At 55.9% G+C, this 22315-nt stretch overlaps 1 protein-coding gene across 2 annotated transcripts in view; it reads right to left on the bottom strand.

Moving 5' to 3' along the window:
• Window positions 1-1670: 1670 nt before the first annotated feature.
• Window positions 1671-22315, bottom strand: part of RYK (receptor like tyrosine kinase) — a 79565-nt gene continuing 58920 nt past the window's right edge. The window contains exons 5-16 of one of the 2 annotated variants that reach the window (XM_078880233.1): window positions 22048-22221; window positions 21835-21873; window positions 20610-20775; window positions 19723-19823; window positions 17814-17939; window positions 16746-16832; window positions 15112-15181; window positions 12541-12673; window positions 8638-8747; window positions 7726-7885; window positions 4361-4497; window positions 1671-2867 (exon numbers count right to left, since the gene is read on the bottom strand). In XM_078880233.1, coding sequence (XP_078736359.1) covers window positions 2756-2867; window positions 4361-4497; window positions 7726-7885; window positions 8638-8747; window positions 12541-12673; window positions 15112-15181; window positions 16746-16832; window positions 17814-17939; window positions 19723-19823; window positions 20610-20775; window positions 21835-21873; window positions 22048-22221 — 1415 coding nt within the window. In that variant the 3' untranslated portion in view covers window positions 1671-2755. Of the gene's footprint in view, window positions 2868-4360; window positions 4498-4866; window positions 5002-7725; window positions 7886-8637; window positions 8748-12540; window positions 12674-15111; window positions 15182-16745; window positions 16833-17813; window positions 17940-19722; window positions 19824-20609; window positions 20776-21834; window positions 21874-22047; window positions 22222-22315 lie in introns of those variants that run through there. The other variant, XM_078880234.1, reaches the window with a different exon arrangement.

Raw genomic sequence — 22315 nt, 5'->3', positions numbered from 1 at the left:
CGCGACCTCTGCCCCCCTTCCCCCCACTAACCCCCACTACCCCCCCCCACCAAACTTGGCACGCACCCCCCACGCACCCACCCACCCACCCGACGAGGTGGTCGACAACCCTCGGTCGCAGAAGGTGACGCCGAACGCAGGGGGTGACACAAAAACACGGGACTATTATTATTGAGTTTTGTTTTTCTCTCGTGTGGATCAAGGCGCAGTACCCTTGTGTACTCCAGTGGCAGGCGCCTTAACGCCCGCGGACGGTGACACGCGGACTCGAGTTAACTCGTAATTATAATTATTACTGTATTATTACATTATTATTACAATATTATTATTATACACGCGCACGCACACGCGGTTACAACATCGATCGTCGGCTCGTAAATAGTCGGCTGCTGCTGCTGCTGCGGCTGTTGCTGCTGCTGCTGCGGCTGCTGCTGCTGCTGCTGCTGCGGCTGCTGCTGCTGCGGCTGCTGCTGCTGCTGCTGCGGCTGCTGCTGCTGCTGCTGCGGCTGCTGCTGCTGCTGCTGCGGCTGTTGCTGCTGCTGCTGCGGCTGCTGCTGCTGCTGCTGCTGCTGCTGCGGCTGCTGCTGCTGCTGCTGCTGCTGCGGCTGCTGCTGCTGCTGCGGCTGTTGCTGCTGCGGCTGTTGCTGCTGCTGCTGCGGCTGCTGCGGCTGCTGCTGCTGCGGCTGTTGCTGCTGGGGCTGCTGCTGCTGCTGCTGCTGCTGCGGCTGCTGCTGCTGCGGCTGTTGCTGCTGCTGCTGCGGCTGCTGCTGCTGCGGCTGCTGCTGCGGCTGCTGCTGCTGCTGCTGCTGCTGCGGCTGTTGCTGCTGCTGCTGCGGCTGCTGCTGCGGCTGTTGCTGCTGCTGCTGCGGCTGCTGCGGCTGCTGCTGCTGCTGCGGCTGTTGCTGCTGGGGCTGCTGCTGCTGCTGCTGCTGCTGCGGCTGCTGCTGCTGCGGCTGTTGCTGCTGCTGCGGCTGCTGCTGCTGCGGCTGCTGCTGCGGCTGCTGCTGTTGCTGCTGCTGCTGCGGCTGCTGCTGCTGCTGCGGCTGCTGCTGCTGCGGCTGCTGCTGCGGCTGTTGCTGCTGCTGCTGCGGCTGCTGCTGCTGCGGCTGCTGCTGCTGCTGCGGCTGTTGCTGCTGCTGCTGCGGCTGCTGCTGCTGCGGCTGCTGCTGCGGCTGCTGCTGCTGCTGCTGCTGCGGCTGCTGCGGCTGCTGCTGCTGCTGCGTCCACGTCTCTCCGAAACTCAAGGCGCCGTCGATGAAGGCCGCTCAAACCCTGACGGGACCCCAACGCCCACCCCCCCCCGGTACCCCCTCCAGCCAGCACGCGACAAGACGAGAGGAGAGGGCACAACGCGACACGAGACCCAACGAACGGAGCCACGCGCCCCCCACCTCTACCCCCCACACCTGTACCCCCCAGCCCCCACCTCTACCCCCCCAACCTCTACCCCCCATACCTATACCCCCCTCCCCCCGCCATGGCACCGTAGCGTTTCGCCGGAGCAGTCGATTATTAACATTATTTATTAATGAATATTTTATATATAAACTTGTTAATTTTTGCCGGCCTCGGCATTCGCAAGTGACCTCTGAACCCCCCGTGACCTCCGAGCCCCACGTGACCTCCGAGCCCCCCGTGACCTCGGCGTGCGGTCGCCGCCCCCCCCCCCCCCCACGATGCTACACAAAACAAAAGTCTCTCGCGAAGAACTGAACTTTAAGAGAGAGACATATATGTATGTGTATGTATATATGTATGTATGTGTATGTGTGTGTATATGTGTGTGTGTGTATATGTATGTATGTGTATGTGTGTGTATATGTGTGTGTGTGTGAGATGCAGTAAAAACAACAGCAACGAAGCAGACGGAACGGAAGGAGCGAGCGCAGAAAGACGAGAGGCGGGACGGCGAGAGGGGGGCCGGCCCCGGTGTCCACCCAGTGTCCACCCGGTGTCCACCCAGCGCCACGACCCCGCACCCCCTAAGCCCGCCTCACCACATGGCACGCCTCACCCGCTGACTCGCATCACCCCCTACACATCGCCCCCTGACCCTTCACCTCTGACCCGTCACCCCCTGACCCTTCACCTCTGACTCGTCGCCTCCCCGACATGCATCGCTCCCTGACCCTTCACCTCTGACTCATCGCCCCCTGACATGCATCGCCCCCTGACCCTTCACCTCTGACTCGTCGCCCCCTGACCCTTCACCTCTGACTCATCACTCCCTGACCCTTCACCTCTGACTCGTCGCCCCCTGACATGCACCGCCCCCTGGCTCTTCACCTCTGACTCGTCGCCCCCTGACCCTTCACCTCTGACTCGTCGCCCCCCCTGACCCTCCACCCACATCTGACCCCCATGACCCACACCGCCCCCTGCGTCCACTCCAGGGTCGCCCCTTGCCCCGCTCACGGCTCCCGGGATGAGAAAAGTCAACGACGCGGCGAGACACCAGATGGAACCCAGGTGGTGGGAGTTCAAGGAGAACAGGGTGAGCTCACACGGTGGTGAGTGGCGAGTGGTGAGTGGTGAGTGGTGAGCTCACACGGTGGTGGCGAGTGGCGAGTGGTGAGCGGCGAGCGGCGAGTGGTGAGCGGTGAGCTCACACAAAGGCGGTCAGCTGACACGCGAGTGGTGAGCGGTGAGGTCACACGTGCGTGGTGAGCGGCGAGTTCACACGTGGGTGGTGAGTGGTGAGCTCACACGGTGAACGGCGAGTTCACACGTAGGTGGTGAGTGGTGAGCGGTGAGCTCAGACGTAGGCGGTGAGTGCGGCGTGGAACTCGGTGAGGCACTGCACCAGCTGAGTGAACTTTGGCCTCTCCTCTGGGTCCAGCGCCCAGCAGCACGCCATGACTGCAAACCTGCACGTGGTCAACAACCACCACCACCACCACCACACCATCACACCGTCACCACACCGTCAACACCACACCGTCACCACACCGTCAACACCACCACCATCACCACACCGTCACCACACCGTCAACACCACACCGTCATCATCACCACGCCATCACCACCACCGTCATCACCACACCGTCACCGCCACACCGTCACCACGCCATCACCACACCGTCACCACCACACCGTCACCGTCATCACCACCACACCGTCACCACCACACCATCACCGTCATCACCACCACACCGTCACCACCACACCGTCACCACCACACCGTCACCACGCCATCACCACACCGTCACTGTCAACACCACACCGTCACCACGCCATCACCACACCATCACCACACCATTACCACACCGTCAACACCACACCGACACCACGTCATCACCACACCATCACCGTAAACACCACCCCATCACCACACCGTCATCACACCGTCACCATCACCACCACCCGCACCCGTCACCACACCATTACCACACCTTCTCCACCACACCGTCATCACCACACCATCACCACCACCACCACACCGTCATCACCACACCATCACCACCACCCCCACCCCGTCACCACACCATTACCACACCTTCTCCACCACACCGTCAACACCACACCGTCACCGTCATCACCACACCGTCACCGTCAACACCACACCGTCACCACGCCATCACCACGCCATCACCACCATCATCACCACGACCATCACCACCACACCATCACCGTCACCACACCATCATTACCATCATCACCACGTCAACACATTCCCCATCACAACATATTTACATCACCACTACACCACCATATCGCTGCAGTGCACTCTGTGTAGGCAATGTGGCGGAGTCTGACGAGTGCGGTGTGGTGCGGTAGTGCAGTGTGGTGTGATAGTGCAGTGTGGTAGTACAGTGTTGTGCAGTAGTGCGGTGTGGTGAGTGCAGTGTGGTGAGTGCGGTGTAGTGCGGTCAGTGCGGTAGTGCATCGAGTGTGGTGAGTGTGGCGGTGTGGTGAGTGAGTGTGGTGAGTGTGGTGTGGTGAGAGTGGTGAGTGTGGTAAGTCTGGTGGGTGTGGTGAGTGTGGTGAGTGTGGTGAGTGTGGTGTGGTGAGTGTGGTGTGGTGAGTGTGGTGAGTGTGGTGTGTGTGGTGTGGTGAGTGTGGTGAGTGTGGTGAGTGTGGTGGTGAGTGTGGTGAGTGCGGTGTGGTGAGTGTGGTGAGTGTGGTGAGTGTGGTGTGGTGAGTGTGGTGTGGTGAGTGTGGTGTGGTGAGTGTGGTGAGTGTGGTGTGGTGAGTGCGGTGTGGTGAGTGTGGTGAGTGTGGTGAGTGTGGTGAGTGTGGTGAGTGGTGATTGTGGTGAGTGTGGTGCGTGTGGTGAGTGTGGTGAGTGTGGTGTGTGTGGTGAGTGTGGTGAGTGTGTGTGGTGAGTGTGGCGAGTGTGGCGAGTGTGGTGAGTACGTACAGCTCGTCGGGGCAGTTGCAGGGTTGGGGGATTCGGAATCCGTCCTTGAGGTAAGCCGCCATCTCGAAGGGGTCGATTTCAGCGTACGGGGTCTGGCCCAGCGTCATCAACTCCCACAGCGTCACCCCAAACGCCCACTGCACACACACACACACAGTAACACACACACACAGAGTGACACACACAGTAACACACACACACACACAGAGTGACACACACAGTAACACACACACACAGAGTAACACACACAGTAACACACACACACAGTAACACACACACACACACAGAGTGACACACACAGTAACACACACACACAGTAACACACACACACACAGTAACACACACACAGTAACACACACACAGTAACACACACACACACACAGAGTGACACACACACAGTAACACACACAGTAACACACACACACAGATAGGAACACACACACACACAGAGTGACACACACAGTAAAACACACACACACAGAGTGACACACACAGTAACACACACACACAGAGTGACACACACAGTAACACACACACACAGAGTGACACACACACACAGTAACACACACAGTAACACACACACACAGATAGGGCGTCTAGCCCAGCGTCATCAACTCCCACAGCGTCACCCCAAACGCCCACTGCACACACACACACAGAGTGACACACACAGTAACACACACACACACACAGAGTGACACACACAGTAACACACACACACACACAGAGTGACACACACACACACAGAGTGACACACACAGTAACACACACACAGAGTGACACACACAGTAACACACACACACAGTAACACGCACACACACAGTAACACACACACACACACACAGATAGGGCGTCTGGCCCAGCGTCATCAACTCCCACAGCGTCACCCCAAATGCCCACTGCACACACAACAACAACCGCCATTCGCCACTAAGTGGCGGTGACGTCACCACGACGCTTGTGCCAGGCCATGTGCACCCTGAGGCCACGTGAAGTGTCGAACGCCCGCTGGCAGGAGGTCACGGGGCAGACCCAGGTGCCACGGGTCGACTGACCGAGATGACCGAGATGACTGGCTGATGCACCACCTGTGCCCCCTACTGTGCCAACTTGCTGTGCTTTAGCCACCCGGCGCTCCGCTCGTTGTTGTGAGCGTCGCTCCTCCGCCCTCCGTTGTTGTTGGAGGGCGACTGCCTCCAACTGCCCAGTAGCGTCCTTCACGAGCCTCCTCCACTGAGGCCGATCTTGACACCGCTGGTACCAGTCATCGGCAAGTCCACTCAGCTCCACGTCCTCCTGTACCACATCACTCCATCTCTTCTCTAGCCCGTGCCGCGCCCGTTTAGCCCCCTCGATCCGGCCGAACAAAAGCTGTTTAGGCATGCGGTGGCTGGGCATGCGGGCTACATGATCCAGCCAACGCAGCCTTGTCTGCCGGAGGAGCTCACCGATGGGACCTTGCCCAGATCTTTCAAGGATTTGTGAGCTCCTCACACAATCCAGCCTGGTTAAACCCAGGATGGATCGTAGGCAGGCCAGCCTAAATGTTTCCAACCGGCAAAGATGCTCCATTAGGGGGGTCCACGTTTCGCAAGCGTAGAGACGGGAGGGAATGACTGTGGCCGAGAAGACCTGAAGCTTCGTGCGGAGCGACAGACCAGGTAGCTTCCACACAGCATTACGCAACCGATGAAAAGATATTGCCGCTCGACTGATTCGGAGTGAGACCTCTGCTGTTAAACTGGAGCCGGTCATAAGCACACTGCCCAGGTATGGGAAACTCTCCACTCTCTCCACAACTGCCCCATCACCGATTGGGAGTTGTGGGGGTGGAGTGTCCGATGGTACAAAATACCCAGGCAGGTGCTTAGTTTTGGTCGGGCTGATGGTAAGGCCCCATCTCTTAGTGGCACGCTCCAGTCTCAGCAGCAGCGTCTCCAACTCCTCCTCTGAATGAGCAGCTATTACCAAATCATCGGCATACATAAAGTGGTTGACCAATAGGGAGCCATCCCTTGATGGCACCCGGGCGTCGATCAGCCTCCCATTATATCTGTACAAAATGGAAATTCCCCCGGTACAGCTATTGAAGGCTTCACGAACTACGCAGTCAAAATAGATGTTAAATAATGTGGGAGCCAGAGGACATCCCTGCCGCACCCCAAGGTGTACAGGGAAAGGCTCTGACTCCCGGCTACGTAGTTTTACCCGGGCCTGCTCACATACACAGTAACACACACACACACAGAGTAACACACACACACAGAGTAACACACACACACACAGAGTAACACACACAGTAACACACAGTAACACACACTCTGTACACACAACTCCCACTGCACACACACAATACCAATACAACCGCCATTCGCCACTAAGGGGCGGTGACGTCACCACGGCGCTTGTGCCAGGCCAGGTGCACGTTGAGGCCATGTGAAGTGTCAAACGCCCGCTGGCAGGAGGTCACGGGGCAGACCCAGCAGGTGCCACGGGTCGACTGACTGAGATGACCGAGATGACTGGCTGATGCACCACCTGTGCCCCCTACTGTGCCAACTTGCTGTGCTTTAGCCACCCGGCACTCCGCTCGTTGTTGTGAGCGTCGCTCCTCCACTCTCCGTTGTTGTTGGAGGGCGACTGCCTCCAACTGCCCAGTAGCGTCCTTCACGAGCCTCCTCCACAGAGGCCGATCTTGACACCGCTGGTACCAGTCATCGGCAAGTCCACTCAGCTCCACGTCCTCCTGTACCACATCACTCCATCTCTTCTCTAGCCCGTGCCGCGCCCGTTTAGCCCCCTCGATCCGGCCGAATAAAAGCTGTTTAGGCATGCGGTGGCTGGGCATGCGGGCTACATGACCCAGCCAACGCAGCCTTGCCTGCCGGAGGAGCTCACCGATGGGACTTTGCCCAGATCTTTCAAGGATTTGTGAGCTCCTCACACAATCCAGCCTGGTTAATCCCAGGATGGATCGTAGGCAGGCCAGCCTAAATGTTTCCAACCGGCGAAGATGCTCCATTAGGGGGGTCCACGTTTCGCAAGCGTAGAGAAGGGAGGGAATGACCGTGGCCGAGAAGACCTGAAGCTTCGTGCGGAGCGACAGACCAGGTAGCTTCCACACAGCAGCATTACACAACCAATGAAAAGACATTGCCGCTCAACTGATTCAGAGTGAGACCTCTGCTGCGTCACCACAGAGGGAGCGTCATGGGTCGTACCACGTCGCTGGGGGGGGGAGGGATGGTGGGGGGCGTCATGGGTCATACCACGTCGCTGGGGGAGGGAGGGATGGTGGGGGGCGTCACGGGTCGTACCACGTCGCTGGGGGGGGGAGGGATGGTGGGGGGCGTCACGGGTCGTACCACGTCGCTGGCGGGGGAGAAGTCGTGGTGCAGGAGGCCTTCGAGGGCCATCCAGCGCACGGGCCGGTTCACGTTGTCCCCCAGGCAGTGGTAGTCCATGGGGAAGAGGTCGCGAGCCAGCGCCGTGTCCGTGATCTTCACGTGCAGGCCCTCGTCAATGCTGCACACGCACACAAAGACAAAGACACCCCGTGTAGCCTCAACAGACTGTTGGGGCAAGTGCTGTTAGCGAGTAGCACTAATCAAGGCCGGAACGGGTACACGAGGGGGTGGGTGGCCAGCACCACGCCCGGCCGCCTTTGTCTCCCCAGTGGCGATGTTTACTACACACCGCACTGGGTACTTATTTGAGGCCGAGTCGACCTAGGGGAGGCCCAGGACCGGTTCAGAAAACCGTCACCGGTGTTGGTGGCCGTGAGCGGGAATCTAACTCGGGTCGCCGCGTTCGTAGCGCAGCGCGCTAACCGCTTTGCCACCACTCCCCACACACATACAAAAGACGAAACAACGATCCACCGTATAGCCTTCACAGACTGTAGGGGCAAGTGCTGTTAGCGAGTAGCAGTACCTATGAAAGCCGGCACGGCACACGAGGGGGTGGGTGGCCAGCACCACGCCCGACCGCCTTTGTCTCCCCAGTGGCAATGTTTACACACCGCACCAGGTACTCATTTAAGGCTGAGTCAACCTAGGGGAGGCCCAGGACCGGTTCAGATAATCGTCACTGGTGTTAGCCGTGAGCGGGAATCGAACCCGGGTCTCCAGGTTCATAGCGCAGCTTAGCGCTAACCGCTACACTACCGCTCCCCACACACACGCACACACGCACGCACACACGCACACACGCACACACAAGCTGGTGTGACACGGCGGGGGTCACGCGTGTGACGAGCTGGGGGGGCGTGAGCTTACACGCAGTTCCTGGCCGCGAGGTCTCGGTGCACCACCTCTCGCTTGGTGAGGTAGCTCATGCCGCACGCTATCTGGATGGCGATGTTCACCAGGTCTTGCTGTGACAGGCTCTGCGATCAACACAAAGACAAAGATCCCCCATGTAGCCTCAACACACCGTTTGAGGCAAGTGCAGTCCGTTTCAAGTTTCAAGTTTCATGTATTAGGTATAGCCCTGTGAGCCATTCGGCTCTTGAATCGGGTGCAACCGCAACAAACAAAAAACAAAAACATGAACAAAAAACATCTTAAAGTGACTATGTGCAAATAGAAAATCCAAGAAAAGACAGAAAAATATTGCAGAAAATGCACCGCACACCAACACTGTGTGCAAAAAAATCCCAGTGGGATGCAAGTCAAACAACAACAACAACCACAAGACAACTTAGATTAAGGCCATCAGTCTAACTCCGTACTACAACAAACAAACATGGACAAACCGTGAGCACCGATTAAGGCCGGCACGGCACACGAGGGGGTGGGTGGCCAGCACCACGCCCGGCCGCCTTCGTCTCCCCAGCGGCGACGTTTACACATCACACCAGGTACTCGTTTAAGGCTGTGTGGACCTAGGGGAGGCCCATGACCGGTTCAGAAAACCGGGTATGAAACTCGGGTCGCCGGGTTCATAGAGCATCGCGCTAACCACTGCACCACCACTCTCCATTCTGTGCTGAATAAAACAATAAAATTATCACGACGTTTCGACTGCAACACACGCAATCATCATCGGGTGTGAAAACCACGGCAAGACATTTAAAAAAAACGCCACAAATGTTCTTGCTGTGGTTTTCACACCCGATGATGATTGCGTGTGTTGCAATCGAAACGTCGTGAGAATTTAATTGTTTAATTTTAATTAGTTTATTATTTCCCTTCTACGTCACTTTACCGAAAGATCCAAGAATTTAGCTTCGGATTGGCCACGTTTTGTTCACGCGACAAACCCCTTTCCTAATTAGCTGTGTCGGTGGTGGTGGCAGCGGATTTAACGACACATTTAGATGTCTTGGTTCTTTTGGTAAAGTCACGTAGAAGGGAAATAATAAAATAATAAAACATTACAAAGTTCTCATGACTGTCCCACAGCTCTGTTTCTTCACCTGAGGACGGCTGCTTGCGTCGTGGCCGCAACGTCGTCAGAACTTTATTATGTTTATTATTTTATTATTTCCCTTCTACGTGACTTTACCAAAAGAACCAGGAATATCATATTAAACTTAAAAAAAAGGTTCATTTAATTATTAAGTTAAACTATTTACAGTTTGTTGCCAGATAAAAGGGAAAAAAAACAATTATCATATTTTTTACTGGCAAATGAGGTTCCAATGGTGTAAATGCTTGCCCCGAGCTCTCATACTCTGATGGTGCATTGTCTTTGAGTTGTGCGCCTTTTGGCGTCATCTGGTCCAACCCATGTGAGACTAGGCTCTAAGGAAAGCTGTCTCGGGTGTGGACCAATCAACTTCAAGGACAGTGCATATAATTATCAGAGTTGTGTTTTTTTTTTGCATTCCGAACGCAGGTATTGTGGTCAATGCAAACATGACTCCTTGTAAAAAAAGGTGTCCGTTTTGTTGCCAGATAAAAGGGTAAAAACAATTATTTAACTATTTAACGAAACTATCTGAGAATTTAATTGTTTTATTTTTATTATTTCCGTTCCACGTGACTTTACCGAAAGAACCAAGAATATATATATAAAAAAAGGCATTTTTAATTATTAATTTAAACGATTTAACTAAACAGAGAATTTTATTATGTAATATTTTTATTATTTTATTATTTCCCTTCCACGTGACTTTACCGAACGGACCGAGAAAATGAATCCCTGCCGTCACGAAAGCTTTAAAGCGACACATTTAGATTGACGCGCTCCAACCACAAAAACTGCAATTACGCATCCTGCTAGCCACGGAGCGTCCTACGCAAGGCCTCTTCCCTTAACGGACGGCGCCGGCGGCTGGTGGCGGTGCTGGTGGTGGCGGTGACGATGGCGGTGCTGGTGGTGGCGCTGGTGGTGGTGCTGGTGCTGGTGGTGGCGGTGCTGGTGGTGGCGGTGACGATGGCGGTGCTGGTGGTGGCGGTGCTGGTGCTGGCGGTGCTGGTGGTGGCGGTGACGATGGCGGTGCTGGTGGTGGCGGTGGTGCTGGTGCTGGTGGTGGCGGTGCTGGTGGTGGCGGTGACGATGGCGGTGCTGGTGGTGGCGGTGGTGGCGGTGCTGGTGCTGGTGGTGGCGGTGCTGGTGGTGGCGGTGACGATGGCGGTGCTGGTGGTGGCGGTGGTGGCGGTGCTGGTGCTGGTGGTGGCGGTGCTGGTGGTGGCGGTGACGATGGCGGTGCTGGTGGTGGCGGTGGTGGCGGTGGTGGTGCTGGTGGTGGCGGTGCTGGTGGCGGTGCTGGTGGTGGCGGTGCTGGTGGTGGCGGTGCTGGTGGTGGTGATGGTGGTGGCGGTGACGATGGCGGTGCTGGTGGTGGCGGTGGTGGCGGTGCTGGTGCTGGTGGTGGCGGTGCTGGTGGCGGTGGTGGCGGTGCTGGTGGCGGTGGTGGCGGTGCTGGTGGCGGTGGTGGCGGTGCTGGTGCTGGTGGTGGTGGTGGCGGTGCTGGTGGCGGTGCTGGTGGCGGTGCTGGTGCTGGTGGTGGCGGTGCTGGTGGTGGTGATGGTGGTGGCGGTGACGATGGCGGTGCTGGTGGTGGCGGTGGTGGCGGTGCTGGTGCTGGTGGTGGCGGTGCTGGTGGCGGTGCTGGTGGCGGTGCTGGTGGCGGTGGTGGCGGTGCTGGTGGTGGCGGTGCTGGTGGTGGCGGTGCTGGTGGTGGTGATGGTGGTGGCGGTGACGATGGTGGTGGCGGTGCTGGTGGTGGTGGTGCTGGTGGTGGCGGTGCTGGTGGTGGCAGTGCTGGTGGTGGCGGTGACGATGGTGGTGGCGGTGCTGGTGGTGGCGGTGCTGGTGGTGGCAGTGCTGGTGGTGGCGGTGCTGGTGCTGGCGGTGCTGGTGGTGGCGATGGTGGTGGCGGTGACGATGGTGGTGGCGGTGCTGGTGGTGGTGGTGCTGGTGGTGGCAGTGCTGGTGGTGGCGGTGCTGGTGCTGGTGGTGGCGGTGCTGGTGGTGGCGATGGTGGTGGCGGTGACGATGGTGGTGGCGGTACTGGTGGTGGCGGTTGTGGTGCTGGCGGTGCTGATGGTGGTGGTGCTGGTGGTGGTGGTGCTGGTGGCAGTGACGATGGTGGTGGCGGTGCTGGTGGTGGCGGTGCTGGCGCTGGTGGTGGCGGTGACGATGGTGGTGGCGGTGCTGGTGGTGGTGGCGGTGCTGGTGGTGGTGGCGGTGCTGGTGGTGGTGGCGGTGCTGGTGGTGGTGTCGTTTGTGGTGTTGTTGTTGGTGGTGTTGTTGTTGGTGGTGTTGTTGTTGGTGGTGTTGTTGTTGGCGGTGTTGTTGTTGGTGGTGTTGTTGTTGGCGGTGTTGTTAGCGGTGTTGTTGGCGGTGTTGTTATCGTTGTTGGCGGTGTTGTTGATTTTTGTTGTTGTTATTGTTGTTGACGTTAGTGGTGTTGTTGCTGGTGGTGGTGGTGTTGTTGTTGGCCATGTTGTTTTTGTTGTTAGCAGTGTTGTTGTTGTTGTTGGCGGTGTTATTGTTTTTGTTGTTGTTGCCGTTAGTGGTGTTATTGCTGGTGGTGGTGTTTTTGTTGTTGCCGTGTTGTTTTTGTTGGCAGCGTTGTTGTAGGTGGTGTTGTTGTTGATGCCTGTGTTGTTGTTGCCAGTGTTGTTGTGGATGGTGTTGTTGTAGTTGATGCCTGTGTTGTTGTTGCCAGTGTTGTTGTGGATGGTGTTGTTGTAGTTGATGCCTGTGTTGTTGTTGTTGTTGCACACCTGTGGGTTGTTGGCCTCGGCCAGCTTGCACTGGCGCAGGAAGAGCTTCAGGTTCCCCCAGCTCATGAGCGGCAACAGCACGAGCGGCCGCTCGCCCTCGTCCACGCACACCGCACAGATCGGCAGCAGGTTCCTCGTCACGCACACACACACACACAGTTACCATCACCATCACACCATCATCATCATCATCACACACACACACACAGTTACCATCATCATCACCATCACCATCATCACCATCACACACGCACACCGCACAGATCGGCAGCAGGTTCCTCGTCACGCGCACACACACACACAGTTACCATCACCATCACCATCACACCATCATCACCATCACCATCACACACGCACACCGCACAGATCGGCAGCAGGTTCCTCGTCACGCGCACACACACACACAGTTACCATCACCATCACACCATCATCATCATCACACACACACACACAGTTACCATCATTATCATCACCATCATCACCATCACACACGTACACCGCACAGATCGGCAGCAGGTTCCTCGTCACGCACACACACACACACACAGTTACCATCACCATCACCATCACACCATCATCATCACACACACACACACAGTTACCATCACCATCACACCATCATCATCATCATCACACACACACACACACAGTTACAATCATCATCACCATCACCATCATCACCATCACACACGCACACCGCACAAATCGGCAGCAGGTTCCTCGTCACGCACACACACACACACAGTTACCATCACCATCACCATCACACCATCATCATCACACACACACACACAGTTACCATCATCATCACCATCACCATCATCACCATCACACACGCACACCGCACAGATCGGCAGCAGGTTCCTCGTCACGCAGACACACACACACAGTTACCATCACCATCACCATCACACCATCATCATCACACACACACACACAGTTACCATCATCATCACCATCACCATCATCACCATCACACACGCACACCGCACAGATCGGCAGCAGGTTCCTCGTCACGCACACACACACACACAGTTACCATCACCATCACCATCACACCATCATCATCATCACACACACACACAGTTACCATCATTATCATCACCATCATCACCATCACCATCATCACCATCACACACGCACACCGCACAGATCGGCAGCAGGTTCCTCGTCACGCACACACACACACACAGTTACCATCATCATCATCACCATCATCATTACACACACACCATCATCATCACCACCATCATCACCATCACCATCATCACCATCACACACGCACACCGCACAGATCGGCAGCAGGTTCCTCGTTACGCACACACACACACAGTTACCATCATCATCACACACACACAGTTACCATCATCATCATCACCATCACACCATCATCATCACACACACGCACACCGCACAGATCGGCAGCAGGTTCCTCATCACCATCACACACACAGTTACCATCATCATCACCATCACCATCACACCATCATCATCCTCATCACCATCATCACACACACACACAGTTACCATCATCATCACCATCATCACACACACACAGTTACCATCATCATCATCACCACCATCACACACACAGTTACCATCATCATCACCATCACACCATCATCATCACCATCACACACACACAGTCATCATCACACACACACATACGGTTATCATCATCACCATCACACCATCATCATCACCATCACACACACACACAGTTACCATCATCATCATCACACACACACCATCACCACCACCACCATCATCATCACCAACATCATCTTCATCACCAACATCATCATCATCACCACCGTCATCATCATCACTATCGTCATCATCATTACCGTCATCATCATAATCATCAATACCATCACCGTCATCATCACCATTACCGTCATCATCATCACTGTCACCGTCATCATCATCATCATTACCGTCATCATCATCAATATCAATACTATCACCATCATCACCATTACCGTCATCATCATCATCATCACCATCATCATCATTACCGCCATCATTGTTATTATCATCGTCACCACCGTCATCACCATCTCCACCATCAAAGACAAAGATCCCCCGTATAGCCTTAACAGACTATTGGGGCAAGTGCTGTTAGCGAGTAGCACCTATGAAGGCCAGAACAACACACAAGGGGGTGTCAAGCACCACACCCGGCCGCCTTTGTCTCCCCAGTGTTGATGTTCACACACCGCACCAGCTACTCATTTGAGGCTGAGTCGTCCTAGAGAAGACCCAAGACCGCTTCCGATAATCGTCACCGGTGTTCGCCGTGAGCGGGAATCGAACTCGGGATCGTAGCGCAGCACGCTAACGACTACACTGCTGGTGAGATGATGATGATGATGGTATAGTGTTGTGTGCATGCACGTCTGTACGTCTGCACGTCTGTACGTCTGTACGTCTGCACGTCTGCACGTCTGCACGTCTGTACGTCTGTACGTCTGTACGTCTGTACGTCTGTACGTCTGCATGCGTGTGTTGATCTTCTTCCGCACCACCGTACGTAGCTGACGGCGCTAACCCGAGCTTGCCGCGTCTCACCGGTGGTGCAGCCCGCGGAGCTTGCAGCTCTCCGTAAGCATGAGGACGACCTGGACCTCGGAGGCGTGCTCTGTGGGGTCATAGGGTCAGACAGGGGGTCACAGGGTCAGACGCACACAGCGTGTTTGCCGAGGAGATGGAGCGATGGTGAGATGGAGCGATGGTGAGGTGGAGCGATGGTGAGGTGGAGCGATGGTGAGATGGAGCGATGGTGAGATGGAGCGATGGTGAGATGGAGCGATGGTGAGATGGAGCGATGGTGAGATGGAGCGATGGTGAGATGGAGCGATGGTGAGATGGAGCGATGGTGAGATGGAGCGATGGTGAGATGGAGCGATGGTGAGATGGAGCGATGGTGAGATGTTAACTCCCTCGCCTGGTGTACAGGAGGTCGTGGCTTCGATACCAACCCTGAGTCTGCATGTACCCTCTCTCTCTCTCTCTCTTCCCCCGTGGCCACGTGGATGTTGCTCCGGGTCCTCCAGTTTTTCCCTCCACATTTAGAATCGTCATCACGCGCTCAGAGTGTTTGGCTACTGATATAAATTTGCGCACGACAATGAGCCACTTTGCCGAGCTATCATCTGCGATGGCCAAGATCGCTTCTGATGAAGAGCTACGTAGCTCAGTTACCTGGTCAAATATTAAAAATAGTTTCGTTTAGAAATTATTTTTTCGGCCGTGGTGCTGGCCACCCACCCCCTCGTGTACCGTTGCGGTCTTCATAGGTGCTTGCAAACAGCACTTGCCCCTACAGTCTGTTAAGGCTACACGGGGGATCTTTTATCTTTGTGTGCGTCATCTCAGTCAGTCGACCCGTGGCACCTGCTGGGTCTGCCCCGTGACCTCCTGCCAGCGGGCGTTCGACACTTCACGTGGCCTCAAGGTGCACATAGCCTGGCACAAGCGTCGTGGTGACGTCACCGCCACTTAGTGGCGAATGGCGGTTGTTGTTGTTGTTGTGGGCCCATCGAGTCAAGAAACACGGCGAGGCTTTTCGGGCTAAACAATCAGTAGCCATCAGAATGATAACATTCACAGCAGAAAAGTGCATTACGTCTCGGATTCTAACAAGGCAAACCCACAGTGGCAGCAGTAACCCTGGCCTGCAGGCGGGCGTCAACTCTACTGCCGGTAGAGGGCGATGATTTGCCACTGTGTGTGTGCGTGTGAGTGTACGGCAGAGGTCGCAAACGGGTTTTGATTCTTTACCCGTACCCGGCCGCACCAGGGTCGCAAACGGCTACCCGTACCCGGCCGGGTACGGGTAGCCGGTTATCGGGTAGGGTACGGGTATCGGGTACCCGGTTGCGACCTCTGGTGTACGGGGAGCGGTAGGGTAGCGGTTAGCGCGCTGCGCGATGAGCCATCGACCACGGTTGTCTACGTACCGTTGTCGACCACGGTTGTCTACATACCGTTGTCGACCACGGTTGTCTACGTACCGTTGTCGACCACGGTTGTCTACGTACCGTTGTCGACCACGGTTGTCTACGTACCGTTGTCGACCACGGTTGACTACGTACCGTTGTCGACCACGGTTGACTACGTACCGTTGTCGACCACGGTTGTCTACGTACCGTTGTCGACCACGGTTGACTACGTACCGTTGTCGACCACGCTTGTCTACGTACCGTTGACGGTTTTGACGAACACCTCCTTCTCCACCTTGGGGTCCTTCTCATCGACGAGCACCCCGTGGTAGATCCTGCCAAACGTTCCTGTCGCCACACGAACACAGAGGTCCAACAGCGCCGCCTTCACAGACTGTAGGGGCAAGTGCTGTCAGCGCGTAGCGGGTTCTTAGCGCCGGCCGTCAAACAAGCAGTTGTGAGTGTGTGCGCGAGTGGGGAGCGGTGGTGCAGCGGTTAGCGCTACGCTGCGCTACGAACCCGGTGACCCGAGTTCGATTCCCGCTCACGGACACCAACACCGGTGACGATTATCTGAATCTGGTCCTGGGTTTCTCCTAGGTCGACTTAGCCTCAAATGAGTACCTGGTGCAAAGTGTGAGCATCGCCACTGGGGAGAAAAAGGCAGCCGGGCGTGGCGCTGGTCACCCACCCCCTCGTGTGCCGTGCCGGCCTTCATAGGTGCTCGCTAACAGCACTTGCCCCAGTCTGTTAAGGCTAGATGGGAGATCTTTGTCTTTTTTTGTGTCTGTGTGTGTCTGTCTGTGTCTGTCTGTGTGTGCGTGTCTGTGTGTATGTGTATATCTGTGTGTGTGTCTGCGTGTCTGTGTGTGCGTCTGTGTATATCTGTGTGTGTCTACATTTCTGCGTGTGTGTGTGCATGTGTGCATGTGTGCGTCTGTGTATATCTGTGTGCGTCTGTGTATATCTGTGTGCATGTCTGCATGTCTGTGTGTGGGTGTGTGTGTGCATGTGTGCGTCTGTGCATATCTGTGTGTGTATCTGCGTGTGTGTATGTGTGTGTCTGTGCGTCTGTGTATATCTGTGTGCATGTGCGCGTCTGTGTATATCTGTGTATATCTCTGTGTGTGTGTCTGTGTGTCTGCGTGTCTGCGTGTGTGTGTCTGTGTGTCTGCGTGTCTGCGTGTGTGTGTGTGTCTGCGTGTCTATGTGTGTGTGCGTGTCTGTGTGTGCGTCTACGTGTCTGCGTGTGTGTGTGCGTGTGTCTGCATATCTGCGTGTGTGTCTGTCTGTGTGTGTGTATGTGTGTATGTGTGTATGTGTGCGTACCTTCCTGCAGCACCTGCTTGAGCGTGACCCTCTCGCGCGCCACCGCGATGTCGCGCACGCGACTCTTCGCCTCCGGCAGGTTCAGCGGCTTCAGGTCGTTCTTCTCAATCTTCAGGCTCGGGTAGTCTACTCCCAGTCGCGGGGGGGGGGGGGGGGGCAGGGGGGCAGGCCGAGGGGGCAGGGACGTCGGTCAGAGGGGCAGGGACGTCACAAGGGCCGGGGCAGCGATCGTTCCGATCGGCAAGCGACGGGGGTAGAAGGCACAGCACGACAACGCTCGCTCAGCCCCGAGCTCCAGGGTGAGAGCCCCGGGCCCAGTGGGCAGGGGGGCAGGGGGGCCGGGGGTCAGGGACAGGGTCCACGACCCCCGCTTGGCGCTGCCCCACGGAGGTGCACTCTTAAAACTTGCGTGCAACATTTATAGTAAACATCGCCACTGGGGAGACAAAGGCAGCCGGGCGTGGTGCTGGCCACCCTCCCCCTCGTGTGCCGTGTTGGCCTTCGTAGGTGCTGCTACTCGCTAACAGCACTTGCCCCGAGGTTCTGTTGCAGGCTACAAACTCTTCAACAAGTATTTTATTATTCATTTTAGCAGGCGTGAGGCTCCCAGTGCGCTGCTGCTAAGCGACCCGGTCGTCACGAATGACGTCTCAACCAAGTGGTTCATCATCGTCAACGTCATCGTCACCGTCGACGTCATCGTCATCGTCATCACCACCACCCATCAAAATCATCATCAACGTCATCATCATCGTCATCATCACCACCACCACCACAAACGTCATCATCATCGTCATCATCATCACCACCACCACAAACGTCATCATCATCGTCATCATCATCACCACCACCACCCATCAACGTCATCATCACCACCACCCATCAACGTCATCATCAACGTCAAAGTCATCATCAACGTCATCATCACCACCATCATCGTCATCATCATCGTCATCATCACCACCACCACCACCACCATCAACGTCATCGTCATCATCACCACCATCAACGTCATCATCATCGTCATCATCAACGTCATCATCATCGTCATCATCAACGCCATCATCGTCGTCATCATCACCACCACCATCACCATCAACGTCATCATCATCGTCACCATCAACGTCATCATCATCATCATCGTCATCATCGTCGTCATCATCACCACCACCATCACCATCAACGTCATCATCATCGTCATCATCACCACCACCATCAACGTCGTCATCATCACCACAACCATCACCATCAACGTCATCATCAATGTCATCATCAACGTCATCATCATCGTCATCATCACCACCACCCATCAAAATCATCATCAACGTCATCGTCATCATCAACGTCATCATCATCGTCATCATCACCACCACCACCACCACAAACGTCATCATCATCGTCATCATCAACGTCATCATCAATGTCATCATCACCACCACAACCCATCATCATCGTCATCACCACCACCCATCAACGTCATCATCAACGTCATCGTCATCATCAACGTCATCATCATCGTCATCGTCACCACCACCATCAACGTCATCATCATCGTCATCACCACCACCACCACCCATCAACGTCATCATCATCATCATCGTCATCATCATCGTCATCATCAACGTCATCATCATCGTCATCATCATCATCATCGTCGTCGTCGTCATCGTCGTCTTCGTCATCGTGTGCAAAATGTCTAGTAGCAGACAAACACGCTGAACGTTTGTTTACCGCACCTCGGATGAGCACAGATGGCTTCGTACGGTGAGAACATGCGACACGAGGGGTGACGTGGGGGGTGACGTGGGGGTGAGGTGGGGGGTGACGTGGGGGGTGACGTGGGGGTGAGGTGGGGGGTGACGTGGGGGTGAGGTGGGGGGTGACGTGGGGGGTGAGGGGGGTGACGTACTGGTGATGGGTGCGGCGTTGTTGGGGGTGTCCGCGCGCAGACACTGCGTGGTCTGTGTGGACGGCTGAGACAGCCCCTGGGTGCTCTCACTGTCAAACAGGCTGCACGCGGGACACACGGCACACACACAAAACACGTAACACGTGTAGTATAAACACACGGTACACACACACATGGCACACACACACACACGCGGCACACACACACACATGGCACACACACACACGCGACACACACACACATGGCACACACACACACGCGGCACACACACACATGGCACACACACACACGCAGCACACACACACACGGTCTACACACGCGGCACACACACACTCCACACACACACACTCCACACACACACACACACACGGTCCACACACACACAGTCCACACACGCGGCATACACACACACTCCACACACACACACTCCACACACACACGGCACACACGGTACACACACAAACACACTACACACACACACACCCACACAAACACACACACGGCACACACACCCACACACACCCACACACACACACCCCACATACACACACACACACACTCCACACACGCGACAAACACTCCGCACACACACACACTCCACACACATGGCACACACACTCCACACACACACCCACCCACACACACACACACTCCGCACACACACTCCGCACACACACACACTCCACACACATGGCACACACACTCCACACACACACCCACACACACACTCCGCACACACACTCCACACACACACACACTCCACACACACACACACACTCCACACACACACACTCCGCACACACACACACACACTCCGCACACACACACACACTCCACACACACGTGCACACACGTGCGAGTGGTGGTGGTGGTGGCTCAGGCGTCACCTGTCCTCCTCCACCTTCTTCATGCTGTGGATGTGCAGCAGCGCGAGGACGAGCGCCACCAGGAAGATGACGGCGCAGCAGACGCCCACGCTGATGTAGAACACGCGCGTCGACGTCGTCGCCGCCGCCGCCGCTGCCACCGCCACCGTCGCGCCGCCGTGCCCGTCTGGCGGCGGCACAACAGCAACAACAACATCAACAACAACATCAGCAACAACAACAACAACAACAACCACAACATCAACAACAGCAACAACAACCACAGGCGGCGGGGGAATTACCGCAATAATCGCAACAACAACATCAACATCAACATCAACAACAACAACAACATCAACAGGCGGCAGGACATCACCACAACCTCAGCAACAATCGCAACAAAAACAACAACCACAACAACAACAACAACATCAGGCGGCGGGGGAATTACCGCAATAATCGCAACAACAACATCAACAACATCAACAACAACAACAACAACATCAACAGGCGGCAGGGGCATTACCGCAATAATCGCAACAACAACATCAACAACATCAACAACAACAACAACATCAACAGGCGGCAGGGGCATTACCGCAATAATCGCAACAACAACATCAACAACATCAACAACAACAACAACAACATCAACAGGCGGCAGGACATCACCACAACCTCAGCAATAATCGCAACAACAACAACAACAACAACCACAACAACAACAAGCGGCAAGACATCACCACAACCTCAGCAACAATCGCAACAACAACAGCCAACACAACAACAAGCGGCGGTGCGCATGTGCGTGCGTGCGTGTGTGTGCGTGTGTGTGTGTGCGTGCGCATGTGTGCGTGTGTGTGTGTGTGCGTGTGTGTGCGTGCGTGTGTGCGCATGTGTGCGTGCGTGCGTGCGTGCGGGGAGCGGTAGTGTAGCGGTTTGCGCTACGCTGCGCTATGAACCCGGCGACCCGAGTTTGAGTTCCGTTCACTGCCAACATCAGTGACAATTATCTGAACCGGTCCTGGGCCTCCCCTAGGTCGACTCAGCCTCAAATGAGTACCTGCTGTGGTGTGTGAACATCGCCACTGGGGAAAACAAAGGCGGTCGGGCGTGGTGCTGACCACCCACCGCCTCGTGCGCCGTGCCGGCCTTCATAGGTGCTCGCTAACAGCACTTGCCCCTACAGTCTGCTAAGGCTATATGGGGGATCTTTGTCTTTGTGTGCGTGCGTGTGGTTTCTCACCGGTGGATGGACCGAGCGGTCCTTCATCCAGGTCGGCTTCTGCAGAGCACACAGAGACACAGAGAGAGGGGCGCTTACGTGTACAGGAGGTGACGCGAACAGCTGGTTAACTAAACAGACGGGGGGTTGAGGAGACGAGACACGCGTGTGCGTGTACATGTGTGTGCGTGTGCCTGTGTGTGCGTGTCTGCATGTATGTGTGTGCGCGCGTACGTCGGGAGCAGGATTTCCGCCGCTTGAAGTTGAGGGTGGTGACGTTTTTCCCGGCCGCGGTGGCGGTGGCGGTGGAGGTGGCGGTGGCGGTGGAGGTGGCGGTGAGGTTCAGCTGCATGAGCAGAGCCACGTCGCTCTCAACGCGGCCCGTGCAGGGCAAGTTCACGCGGAACACTGGGACACGGGGGACACGGTGAGACACGGTGAGACACGGTGAGACACGGAGAGACACACGGTGAGACGCGGTGAGACACGGGGACACGGTGAG

Source organism: Lampetra fluviatilis, chromosome 56 (genome assembly GCF_964198595.1).
Source record: "Lampetra fluviatilis chromosome 56, kcLamFluv1.1, whole genome shotgun sequence".
NCBI classification, from domain to species: domain Eukaryota; kingdom Metazoa; phylum Chordata; class Hyperoartia; order Petromyzontiformes; family Petromyzontidae; genus Lampetra; species Lampetra fluviatilis.
Note: the sequence above shows the minus strand (reverse complement) of the source record. Positions and strands in the feature narration are given on the sequence as shown.